This window comes from Buteo buteo, chromosome 8, assembly GCF_964188355.1.
Source record: "Buteo buteo chromosome 8, bButBut1.hap1.1, whole genome shotgun sequence".
In the NCBI taxonomy this organism is placed as follows: Eukaryota; Metazoa; Chordata; class Aves; order Accipitriformes; family Accipitridae; genus Buteo; species Buteo buteo.
Window position 1 is genome coordinate 41,859,287 of NC_134178.1, and position 13,238 is coordinate 41,872,524.

Below are 13,238 nucleotides of genomic sequence, written 5' to 3' on the forward strand. Positions count from 1 at the left end.
AGCAAGAGCAATTTGCTTCGAGATCATGGTACGGTGCTCGTTCCCACCGTGTGCCGTGGATGGAAACAGCAGCACTGCTCCCTGCTCTGCCTCAGCCGTGTTGGGGTACTGGAGGTGCTCTCACTAGCAGATGCCTTCAGCAACGAACCTCTGGACGTCTTTTAGTTTCTGTGCCATGGAGGAGAGCTTTGATCGGTGTGCTGAAGGCGTGTGCAAGGCTCTGTGGTGGAAGGAAGACCTCAGGCTGGGTAAAGTAACATTCATGGAAAGACACGGTGAGCCCAGCCCTTCCTTCACAAGGCAGACAACACACAAGCACTGGTTTGGGAAGGGGGTTGTATTGGCTCTGCCAAGCAAACCAGTAAGGTCAGCAGAGATGATCTGGGAGAGGTTCTCCACAGCTGGAGAAGTTCTCAGGCCACTCTACAAATGGGTGATGGACCCATAGGCAGCCATGGCAGCCTTTATTCGAGAAGGCTTCCCAAACCTTATTGCAGAGAGGACGCACAGTCTTATTTCAAGCTTGCCATCAGCTCATGGGTGCTCTGGCCGAATGCACAGTGCCTGTGTTTTCCACTACTTGTGCCAACTGAAGCCACTTTACTTTTTTTTATGTCCCTGAGGCAGAGCTCCTCCAGTAATGATAGTTGTGCCCCCCTTATACCCAGAGACCCAGCTGCCGCCTTGTATGACCTTGCCTATGCTGTTACTCGCGGCAGGATCTGGCACCTCTAGGAGCTCTTTGTGTGCTGCCTGCTGGATGGCAGTGGAAGGGTGCTGGCTGCCAGACAGCCAGGTGGAAGCAGTGTTCCCACCATCAGCCTTGCAGAGGACCTCCTGCTTCTCTGCCAGGATCCTTGGTGGTTCCTCTGCCCTACATGACAATGAGAGAATGAGGGTTCGGAGATGGCGTATGGCTGGGTGGGAGGGGATGGGGGAAGACCTGCTGGAGTCAGAGCTTCTCCCCGCGGCCGTTTCAGCTTGCTCGCTTGCCACGTGTTCGCTTGCCCAGGGAATGGGGAGGGATGGGTTGCAAGGAGTACCCCTGCAGAGCCTTTGGTGCAAGGTCCTTGCTTTCTGTGCTGCCATATCCCTCAGCCTGAAAGCAAAATAACTTCTCTCATAACGGCACGCATCTTTTGATCCTGACCCTGCCACTTGCCTGCAGTGGGGATTAGACCATTATTCCCCGTGAAAATTTCGATGCTAGACAAAGTGCACGGCTTCAGTGCTGGGAGGGGAACCTGACAGAACCGCAGGGCAAAAATAAAACCCAACGCAATTCAGGTATCTACAGGAAACAAGCCTGCACGACTACTAGAGCTACCTGTGATCACATAGGGCTGAATGCAGGGCCAGGACTGGAATCCAGGTGCACGGTGAGGGACTGAAGCTCTGCTGGATTCCTGCACTCGTGTCAAGTGCCTTGTGCATCCCCACTGCCCCTCTGTCTGGGCAGCATCCTTGAGGGGCTCAGGCCCTGGAGTGATTTCTTCAGCCGGGAGGATGGGTTGCAAAACAGGTTGCAAGCTAAAGAAACCGTCTTGGAGTCTGGGCTGGAAAACCCAGGTCTGTGTGTTGAGCTGGCAGAAGAAGGTGGGACTGTCCACTTCTACCAGTGAATTCCACAAACTCTCCCGTTGCTAGTCCTGCAGCCTGTCACCGCAGGCATCAGGGGACTGCAACCCTCAAGTCCCAGGCAGAGAGCTAGATAAAAAACACCAGCACCCAAGGAAGGGGTAACAGCAGATCAATGCAGAGGTGCGATTTCTAAACCAAGCCTAAAGGGCGCCTTGCTGCCTTCCAGCCCTGTAACGGTTTTGGAGCAGCTCTTATCTGGCAGAGTAGCATTATTCCTGCTCAGTGTTTTGCATTTTAGTTGTTATTTTTTAAAAGACATAGAATCAGATTTATCACCAAGTTTATTGGAACGTATGACCACTCTATTCTGCATTTCAATTAGCACTTTCCTTTCCGTGAAAAATGGTTCAAACATTAATTCCTCTAGCTTCCTGGTCATTGCACCATTTTTAAGCTAAACTGGGAAGGCAGCATATTTGAAGAGGAAGTAGTAAATATTCTACAAACCATATACTATGAACGTATTAATCATCAGAAAGCATTGTGCAGAGGTCATACTCTCCAGCGTGTTCCCAAGTTTTTACAGGCAGCACACCTGCCGTGTGTGGACAGAGTTCATAACACAGACAACAGACCAGTAACAAGGTGTTAGGTACCAGTATCTCTCTGGAAGCAAGTCATTGCAATTTCCAGCTCTCACAGATATCCCATGTCACAGCCACTCAAAGATGCCCTCATGCTTCTGGGGTGCTTTGGCCTGGATTTTGTGATAAATTGTGACATCTGCATCCTGATTTATAACCCAGCCTGAAGTGTCACATTTTGAGAAATCTTATGAAAAAAAAAAAATCTGTAGTTCACATCCCAAGCATCAAAATATGGTGTCTCTAAGACAAATACACTGCCTTGGGATTCCAGCTGCTGACGGGCACAAGTGGCAAGTCCTGTCAATCTTAATGGTGCCAACCAGTGCACAGCTGTGGCAAATCTGATCAGGTGTTTTATCCATTGCAGTTTATCTCTCTAAACCCAGCTCTTTGCCTGTTCTGACAATGCCTGCCTTGGACAGCAAAAGCCAGTCTTGGCTGAATTGCAAGATATTTTTATGGACACATTTTCCTGTGGCCTTTGAGCACCATAACCCTTAAACTCATTTCCAATTGCAATTTAGCCATGTTTGAACATAGTTCTCCAGTGAGGAAAGATGAAGAACACAGTGCCCGGAACATCTCATCACTCTTCTTACTCTTCTGGAAGTTTTGAGTTATGGTAAGTGCCAAGAATTTAGATCCTCATTTACCGGTAGGTCTGCATCACTGCTACTAATATCCTATGTACCTTTTCCAGTGAGAACGGGGTACATCTAATAACTGCTGTTACAGATACAGAAAGCTCTTTGTGGTAGTAAACGCAGCAATTAATGCTAATGAGTCTGCTGTTAGCAAGTAATACTATTGGTGTTATGCTCACGCCTCACCAAATGCAAAGCTTCAGTTTGTTAAGCAGATGCCAGTGTTAACAGCCAAATTCTCTTCCCATGGATAAGTTAGTGTTAGTTAAATGTACCATTAAAAATAACCATTTAAAATGTTAATGAAAAGGGAGGTTGTGCTTGCCAGGGTTTTGCTTGTCTTCTTCTTCTTAGCCTCAGCTTTAAGGTGGTGGAGGTGGAAAGGTACGGGCAGCTTTTCCAGGGGTGTTCGGAGCAGACATTGCGGCGGAGCCCTGGTAGGACTGGTGACAGCCACGTACAGCACCAGAAGCGTGGCTTGTTTCCACCTCAGCGCCGACCTTCATATCCACCCAGCACACTGGTACCCCAGCCTGGGGCTCCCCCCACCAGCTCTGCCTTTGGCCCCCCCTGCCCCGCAACCCCCCAGCTCTCCCAGTGCCGTGGAAGAGGATGACGGCAATGGAGGAGGGTTCGTAATCCATCGCTTCTTCTCGGTCTCGAGTAGCAAAGCTGTGGTAAGAGCTAGCCATGTTCACGTTCACAGTCCTGCTTACCCCTAGTGCTTACTGACGTACCGCTGCTTAGCATGCTGTTTGTGCTGAGCTTCTGACAGCAGGTTTTATTTAATTTCATGCAATTTAAGAAATAAGTCTGTACTCTACTGAAAACGAGGCTTTCATTGTCCTATCTGTTATATTCCAGAAACAAAATTAGATAAGCCTTCCTGTAGAATATACCCCTGTTTTGTACATAGGTCTCCAGTCTCTGCCCCAGAAAACTGGAAACAAATAGGCTGTAGAGGAGAAGGTGGAAGGTGAAACAGAGGCAGTGAAGGCACCACACAGATGCTGCGCAGAGCAGACCCAGAAATAAGCAGCCCTGGGTTTTCCCTCTCCAGCAGCATGCGAGGACAAGACCACCTTGCTCTCAGAGCTCCAGCCAGGCTCTCCCGCAGTGCGAGCTGAGCCCGGCCATGTGTATCCTCGTGCTGCTGCTCCAGTGTTGGGGTTGCCTTTCCCCAGGTTTAGGCACACGCTGCTCCGTTTCCCCCGGGGTTCAACCCTGGGTTGCCCTAGCCCTGCTGCACAGCCGGGACCTGGATCCCAGCCGGACCACTGCCTTGGCAGTAGCACATTTAGCTGTGTCCCTGGGGCTCGCCAGGAAATACAGATTCTCCCTGTATTATATTATATTATATTATATTATATTGGACAAGGCAGGTGCTGCAAGGCTGTGACATCCAGGCAGCATTTATGTGTTGGACAGATCCCGCCATCGGCGTGATTTGGCTGTAGATGTCCTGGGCTCTCCATCCCTCATACTTACCATGCTGAGATATCCCAGGTGCTGCTTTCTCCTTTCACCAGAATCCCTGGATCCTGCTTCTTGGTTCCTCGCCCCTTTGGCTGTGTTTTCTTGTAGGTTTGCCCTGGCTACTCTGCTGCCCCTTCCCTTCTGCTCTCTTTCTTCTAACCTATACGTTTCATGCTTGCCTGTGCCCATGGTACGTGACTCCTGCCCCTCTCCCCCTTGTCCTGGCTGCCCTCGCTCCAAGCCCCAAGCCCCCTCCATTCCCCTGGCTCCCCTCTCCCTCCCTAACATAAGACCTGGCGTCTCCAGTGCTGTGTCCTGCTCTGGTTTTTTTGGCCAGCATTTTCTGCCTCCTTTCTTACTGGCCTCCTCTTCCATCTCCACCATCGTGCTCCATCTTTTGGTGCTCCTCTCTCGTGCTCGCCTGTGCTGCTCAGCCTCAGCCCATCCCTTCCATCTCCTTCTTGCTCTTCCCTTCCTGGGACTGCAACCCTGATCCCGACCTGTACCTGCACACACGCTCACACAGGCTATTTACTTTAAAAAAATGTGATTATTTGCAAGACCGTAAGGCAAGCACTGGCTTCAGGACTTGGCACTGCAGTTTCGCCCACACCACCCAGTTGCGGACAGCCTCCGCTCCTCTCCTCTCCTCATGGCAGCCCCAATTTGTCCTTATTTACACCCAGCCCGCTCCCTTCACCCCCAGGCACTGCACCCCAGGGCCCAGTCTGGTGGGGGGAGCTGGCACCCTCAGCCCCAAGCCACTTGCCCCTGCCCTGCTTGCAGCCCTGCACCCCCTTGCCCCACATCCCCTGGCTGGGATGGGAAGTCATCACTAGACACGATCAGAGAGGAGACAAGCCCAGGTATGCAAGGAAGGGAGGGGAAATAAAGAAACATTACTTCCTTTTCACGTTTATTTAATTTTTGTATTTTTTTGTATTTTTTTAAGATCACAGAAGAGCAGAGCATTCATACATGTAAAGAAACAGAAACGAGATAACAGAAGTTAAATACATTGAGAAAAGAAAAAATAAAAAGCTTCTTTTTTTTTTCCATTACTGGGTTTTGTTCATTCATTTGTTGGGTTGTTTTGTTTCTTTGATCGGTTCTTTTACACACACACTTGCGCTTTTAAAATTTTCTTCCACAGAGCTAGTTCCAAAAACAAACCAATGGCAAAAAATAAAACGGCCGTTTTCTCGTTTCGTTAAAGAGAATTTCAGCTCATGTCTACAGTGCTGGGGAAAAATATATATAAAGATATAGATATATATATATATTTATATGTATATAACACTGTTAATGAGGAGAGTTCTAACCACCCCACCGTGTAGCAAGAAGAAGGGACTGGCCTTCATTCTCAAGGTCTAGAGGATGAAACTTGGCTCCAGCTGGGAAAGCTGAACGATTTTGGGAGGTGACGGTGGCACCGCAGAGGCAGGTTCCTGCTCTTTGCCCCTCTCCTCCCTTTCCTGGCACACACGCGTGCCCCCCGCACGCGCAGGCGGACACACGCGTGCTTTCTCCTGGTTTCCTCGGGAGGTCACCACGCAGCGGCGTGGGCAGACAGAGCCAGCGCCGGGAGCAAGCGGAGGAGCGCGTGTCTGGCCGCGTGCGTGACGGACGGCGTGGGAAAGGAGAGCGCCCGTATGGTAGCCGTGAGGACCGCTCTAGCGTGGGTGCGGTAGAGGTTGCAGGGGTGCGCGCGTGTGCCTGTGCGTGGCCGAAATGGGGAGCAAAATGTCATCATTTCGGAGAAGGACAGCCTCACCCGGGAGGCGTTCTCCCCGCTGGCTGGCTCCTAGGCGGTCTTGCTCCTCGTCTCCATCTGTGGCCCGTCTGTTATGTACAGAAACATCCACACGCCTGTTCCCAGGGCACGGCCGGATCCACCACGGTCTCACACCGCGTGGAAACCTGTCGCAGCGTGGTGTGCACGCCCCGGGGGGCGAGCGCCTGATGCACCGGGGGCACAGGCAGGGAAGGAAGGTCCTGCCCTCCCTGGGAACGGCCCTTCTCGGCTGTGATCTCTGTGCTGCCCAAGGAGCCCTGCCCTGCATGCCGCCCGACCGCCCGTGCTGCAGTCGTGTCCTCCTGACCCGCACTGCCCCTTCCTCCTCCGCTCTCCGGGCACTTCTACAAGGTTTGCAGGGCAGGCTGAGTCACTGTGGCACCAGCCAACCTGAGCCTGCAATAAATGAAGGACCCTTTGCTTGCCACTTGTCTGGACTCATTAGGAGAGCTGCTCCTCTTTTCCCAAGCCCTGCCTTGGCTGGTCTCCTGGCCTCACACACACATCGCTCCAAGACACAGAGATACAGAGGATCATACCAACATATCCTCACCAAGCTGACATCTGCTTTCCTGTTACAGCGAGTGAATCAATAAGCAAACACCACATATTGCCCTAATAGGAGCCAACCATCAAGCAAAATTTGGGGGACTGTAGGAGCTGCCTGAACATTGTTCTAGCAAGTTACAAGAAGGAAAAGAGAAAGGTTTTAATGGTGTGACACAGCTCTTTTAGTCAGCAGGAGTCATGCAGTTAAAAAAAAAAAAATATCTTCTGGGCATCCCACTGGAAATGAAGCCGCTCTAAGACTAGCGTTGAGAGGCCACAGTCTCCTCGCTGGTGAACCTGGGAGTTCTGCGCATGGATGATGGACAGCACTCATCCCTACCCATTTCCACCGGCATCACATCTTGGCAATGACCATCCAGTTTCTCCATCATTTCCCTGCCTAAGGTTCTGCTCCTTCCATGGGACAGTTTGCTCCTGGCATCCCTAACTCAAGGAGTTTTGTGTACTCAAGTCAGAGAAGCAGTAAGATTGTGCACCATCAGGAGAGAGCTGTGCTCACCCCCCCCACCCCCCCAGCATCTCCTCCGTAGGACTGTCTCGGTTAGCCATCCTTGGTGTCAGTTGCTACATCACATCAAGCACCATGATGATTTGGGCTGCGGGTCAGTGTGCTTGGAGGAGAGGAAGCAGAGGTGCGAGAGGGGTTGGGAGGAGAAGAGCTGTTTCCCTGTGCCCATAGATTCCCTCATCAGAGAGGGGCGAAGTGGTAGAGCACTGCACAAAGATTGAGCTGAAACATCACCTGGTGACGAGGCTGTGAAGGACTCTGAAGTAGCTCCTCTGACTTCCCAGGTCCTCTTCCCCAAATGCTCTTGAATCATCAGGACTCACTGTTTACTCCCCCAAATTCCTTCCAGATGTGCAGCTTCCACTCAGCCTGGAGACCATGTGGCTATTGACGGCGACTTTGTCCATGCTGTGAGCTTGGACTTTCAAAGTAGGGTTGCTCAGACAGGTGGCTTGGGGGCATGGTCTGGATGCACCTGGAGCTAAGAAGAGCTGGTGGGGCTTGGCTATACTTTGACCAAAAGTGGGGCAAGCAGCAGTACACGAGAGATCTGCCCAAGCGGTGAACAGTCAGTGGCGTGAGAAAGGTGTGCAGACAAAGACTAACTCTCGACACAATGCATGTCACCAATGAAATCTTCATGAATGGCACGTTAACATGCACTTGGTGCTAGCATGGGGCGACACAACTTCACTGGTGAAGAAAGCGGGAAGGGGGGAGGAGGGGACTGCATCACTGAGCAACATACCTGCGAGCTGCGGGGCTGCAAACAAACAAAAATGAACACAACTGCCAAGATACAGGTGTCGGCTGGAGCGTCCCACGTCGCCCTTCCCAGCCGTTCAGAGACAGGCGTCTGCTTCGTTTTCCATCTGACCAGACACACGCTCCAAGCAACATGCTACAGTCATGCATGGAGCTCATGTGGCTCGGGGTGGCTGCATTTCCCCTGTCCAGTTCCTTTCAGAAAGACTTGCCTTCACCCCTCCTCTCGGTCATCTGAAAAGGGTTAGAAATCTGCTAGCAAGTATGGGGCCATATATTAAATCTAAGTCTTTGTTCCTCTGCTTGGACATTACCAGACATCTCATGTAACTCTTGTAATATTTACAAACCAGTAGAAGAAATACAATTTTTTTCTTTTTCTTTTTTTTTTTTCCATTTTGTTTGTTTCTTTTTATAACACTAACTGTTAAATCTCCATCAATCAAACACAATTACACTGACGAGCTCAAGGAACTGGTGTCCCATTCCAAACTCCCATCTCTCCCAGTCCCCAACCAGCTGAGAGGCAGCAGGAAGCAAGAGCGCAGCTTTTCGGGAGGGGATGGGGAAGATGATAGCAACATGAACACGGAGTAGAGGCGAGGAGGAGAAACAGCTTCAGAGAAAAGGGCCTGAGACATGAGAAAACCCTTTGCAACTTCTCTGTCAAAGGGCAGAGGGGTGAAAGAGAATGGAGAAAATTGTTTGACTTTGCCTGTGTTTCCTATGTTCATCCAGGCTCTCCTCTCGACAGATGCTTTGAGCGATCCCTGCTCAAGTTCAGGAGGAAACAGGGGGATGTTCACAGCATCCCGTGACGCACACGGCAGCTTGCAGGATTAGCTTCTCGGAGTAAATCAAGCTCCAGCCTACCCACAACTCCCCCAGCCCTGCTAGGAACAGACATTGACAGGAGTGGGGCTCCCAGCACTGCTGCAGATAACAGGCATACTTGGTATTTGTGGCTTTTCTCAGACAGGTCCGCAAATAACTGGCTTTAACCCTGTTTCACAGCCACGCAAAAGAGGCACGGATCTGCCCAGGTCCTGCAGGCAAGACCAGATCCCAGCACCGGGGTTGTGGCTGTTTTGTCTAGCTAATAGGCAGATGGCTTCAAAAAAACGGGTGTCCCGCTTTTAGTAATATATTTCCCTTTAAACATAAGCCTCTGTGCCTTGACATCTACAAAAATATCCCCTCAAAACTTCAAACCAAGAAAGATGTGAGACAACGAGGTGCCGGGACTCGTGACCACCACCACACCATAGGGCTCTGATGTGTGCGCAACCAGTGCCTAGGAGCGACCCCACAGCGACAAAAACACATGCAGAGGACGACACGCACGACAGACCTCACGACAGCAACCAGGTTGACATCAAAGAGAAGCCTCAAACTAAAGAAAAAACGGTGGGCTTGACCCAGCCCTTAGGAACAGCCTGTGCCGGCAAGTCACTGCAGGCTGCCCACCTTCTCGCAACAAGCATGTGACAATAAATCCAGGCGTAGGTACAGCCCTGAGAATGAGAAATGCCGGTGATGCAGTGTTTTCCCTTATGCCAGTGTGCTGGAGACGGTGCAGCTCCAAGCCCCGGCTCCTGGGACCAGCATCAGCTCGCGGCCGTACCAGGGGATGAAAAGCCCCGTTGCAGCAGGAAATCTGGAGTTGTAACTAAGACACCGAATGACACAACCCTCCGGAGAGGTAGGCACGAGGACTGGGGTGTCTGAATGCTCTGAAGGATACAGGGCATTTTTTTTCCTGGGCCGCAGCACAGCGGTCTCCAAAGGAGATGCACAAGTCCCTTCAAAGACCGCCCTATCTCGGAAGGGGGGACCTGTCCCTGAATGCCTTGGGCGGATTTCAGGCACCAGTTGCCCAGCTCTGCCCTCTTGCACCAAGGCACAAACACCCCCCACGTATGGCTTTGGGACCTGGAGGAGCAGGGGGAGCATAATTTACCACCCTCCAAATCCACAGCAGATCTGCAGCAAGTCTGCCATCACCCCAACTTCAGCCTCTTGCCTCTCTCTCTAATATTTCCTCGCTCATTCTGGCTGCCTGTGAGGAGCCCTTGCCTGCCTGCTTAATTGCCTGCCTGCTGCTACCCGAAACAGCTGAGCTCAGCAGAGAGGAGGCAGGGGCCGGCAGTGCCGCAGTGCAAGGTGAAAGCACCATGCTAAGCGGCAGCGAGAGGCCTCGGCGGAGCGTGCCCCGGCTCTGCAAAGATGGGGACAGGCTCACGGATGGCAATTCCCACTTTCCTTCCCGGCGGGGGACCGCCCGGTGGGCATCCCCTCCCGCGCGCCGCAGGGCTGCAAGCCCAAGCTGCTTCCCCCTTGCCTTCAAGAGCATGCGAGCGCGGCTGCCAAGCTTGCTGCTACTGCTCCAATTCACAGGGCAAAGACAGAAAAGCAAGCTTGCTGGTGCTTGACAGCTCAATGGTGCCTGTAAAACACTGTACGGGCGTGGAACGGTCACTCGACTTGTGTGGGCTAACTCAAGTTCCTCCCTGCGCATCCCTCCCGCTAAAAGACCCAGTGGCTACTTGATAAACCCTGTGTTTTGTCATCTTTGCTGCTGTGGATGCTAGGGCTCGTGGCTGGCCAGGAAACACAGGAGTCTTCTCCCCACTGCTCCTGTCCGCACACACGCACTGCAGGCACTGGAGCGTACGACTGTTGGCTTCCCCTCTCCCACCGCTCGCTCCGGCTCCTGCAGCAGACCTGTTGCTGGCATGGGAATTTCCAGCCACCACCCAGCATCTTCTTAACCCTGTTTCTGACAGCCTATTCTCTCCCTCTCTTTCTCCTCACTCGGGAGCCACTAGAGCATCTCCTGTTGGCATCTCTGCATGTGACTCTGCCATGGGAAGGGTGATGGCAAGCGATAGCCCCCTGCAGCAAGACCAGCACCCTTCAGATGAGAAAAGAGACGCACAAGGGGAATTGTGCTGCCTACTTCTTTGCTGCACCACTTTAAGCTCCTTCTTTGTAAGCCCAGAATTTTGGACCTGACATTTGTTTTTTTTCTTACATTCACAGGTCCTGGACATTTTCTGACCTAATCTGTTTCAAATGTGGAATTTGCAAAGTGAGCTCTGTAGTAGCAGTGGTGTACAATACACACACACACACACACTCTCACACTCTCACCCTTACACAGCACACATTTCCTTTTATAACAGTGAGGACAGAAAGAACAACAACAAAAAAGGGTATTGGCTCTATTTTTGCATGACTACCAAAATGGTTAGGAATGACCAGATTGTGGTTTTTCACGTTGGAGGCATCGTTCCTACGCACACCCTATACCTACAGGAATGGCTGCTCAGTGATGTCCAAGGTCTCATCACTCACATCCCACCGGCCCAGCCTCCCCTCCCCAGGAGGAGCGGGCAGCCGCACTCTGTAGTGCTGCAGGCCAGTCCTGGTTTCTTCTGCTTATTCGGACAAACGCACACGTGCGCACACCCCCATGCACGTGTGCAAGCACTCACGTGTAGCAGGGGCTGCTCTGCTGGTACTTGAAGGCTGAGAGCCAGACAGGTTGCAGGTGGGAGAGAAAAAAAGGCTAAGCAAGGGTGCAGACTGACTCTTGCAAGCAAGGTGGCCAGGAGACAAAAAGCCAGTGAGGACGCCGGAGAGGGGACACCATGGAACCTGTGTTGCAGCCGCTCCCCTCTCCTCACCCCTCTTCTCTGCCTGAGTGATCTCTCAGCATCTTGTCTCACACTTACAAGGCAGGACATTATCTACAGCAGGATGAGCATATGTACACATGGACTGTTCCTTTTGCATGCTTCCAGAGAGCAAGAGAAAGAGAGAGAAGACGGAGCAAGAGTCACACATACACGCATGCATGCACGCACACAGGCATACACGGGAGAAAGATACCTGGTCGAATTGAGGGGGGGAGAGGAAGAGGATTAAAAGAAAAGAAAAGGAAAGTATGTTTTCAGTAGAGTTGACACAGCTTTAGTTCAGGCCAGCTTGCACAATGTTGCATGAAGGAGGGGACAGGAAAGAAGGTGTTTAGCAAGGGCTGGGTGCACAGGAGCGCAGGGTGAAGTGAAGAGAGGAAGGGGTTCTTCACAGGACACCAGTGTGCAGAGAGCTTCAGGTGGCTTGCTCTGGTTTGTGGCTTTTTTTTTTTTTTCCCTTTTTTTTTTTTTTTTTTTTGTTGTTTTCAAAAATATGAACTGGCTGAGCATCGGCTCACAAAAATGACCCAGGGCATCCAAAAAGTAAAGTGGCTATAGACACCGAAGCAAAGACCTCTTTCTGCAAAAGAAAGAAAGAGGAGGAAGGAAGGAAGGAAGGTGAGGGAGTATGGAAAAGAGGAAGGAGGAGAGAAAAGAAAAGGGATCTCCTGTTCGATTGGCTTTGTGGGTTTTGTTGGATTGTTTACATTGCAGCATCCTCCGGCGACACAGTCCTTGCTGGTGCCCCATTCTCTCCCTCGCTTCGTTTTGCCTCCTAGACGGTCGGTGACTTGACAGCCGGCTTGTCAGGTTTCGGATTAAATGTTGCTGAGTCTTCTTTGCTGTAATTTTTCCTCTCCCCCCTCTTCGCTCCTGAACACACAAAAGTTGTGAAAGAAACAGTCCTCTCTCTCTCCCCCCCTCTCTTTTTTCTCTCTCCCCTCTCTTCGCTCTGTCTCCTGTATAACGCATTTTGTTTTGTGTGTTGTTGTTGTTGTTGTTGTTGTCGTGTTGGGTTTTTTTTTAATTATTATTATTATTATTATTATTATTTTTAATTCTGATTTGTATTAACATTTGCTGAGTAGGCAGAGCAGGGACGCTGCCAGCAGCCACAGTGGGACGGCCAAACTCATGGAGCCGTTGTCTACTCTCCCTGTGCCGGGTCCTGCAGGGTGCGAGAAGGGAGAGAAAAGAGGACAAGATTACACACGGCTGAGCGAGACGGGGGGTAACACAGGAACACGGCGCTTCGCTCCGGGGCTTCTCCTGCCGCAGGGAACCGGGGCACAGCAGCCTTCCCGCTCAGGTGTGCCTCCGTCCAGGCTCCTGCCCGCCGGCTCCTCCTCATCCTCCCCTCCTGCCCAATGCTCCATCGGCATGCGGCTCTCCCTAAGCAACACCCAGGCTGGAGAAACAGGGCCTGGAGCAAGCGGGAAGGCTCAGCCCCGGCTGCCGACCCCATCCCATCCCTCGCCGTGCCTCCGGCTGGATGCCTGGAGCGGGGGCACGGCTCACACCTTGGCACGGTGTACCCCCCTCCCCATCCCC

The 13,238-nt window shown here is 51.8% G+C and overlaps 1 protein-coding gene across 2 annotated transcripts in view; it reads right to left on the reverse strand.

Moving 5' to 3' along the window:
* Positions 1-5,156: 5,156 nt before the first annotated feature.
* The window catches only part of LSAMP (limbic system associated membrane protein), a 1,013,284-nt gene continuing 1,005,202 nt past the window's right edge, over positions 5,157-13,238 (reverse strand). For both annotated transcript variants that reach the window (XM_075034369.1, XM_075034368.1), the window contains one exon: positions 5,157-12,855. In XM_075034369.1, the coding sequence (XP_074890470.1) occupies positions 12,758-12,855 (98 nt within the window). In that variant the 3' untranslated portion in view covers positions 5,157-12,757. The remainder of the gene's footprint in view (positions 12,856-13,238) is intronic.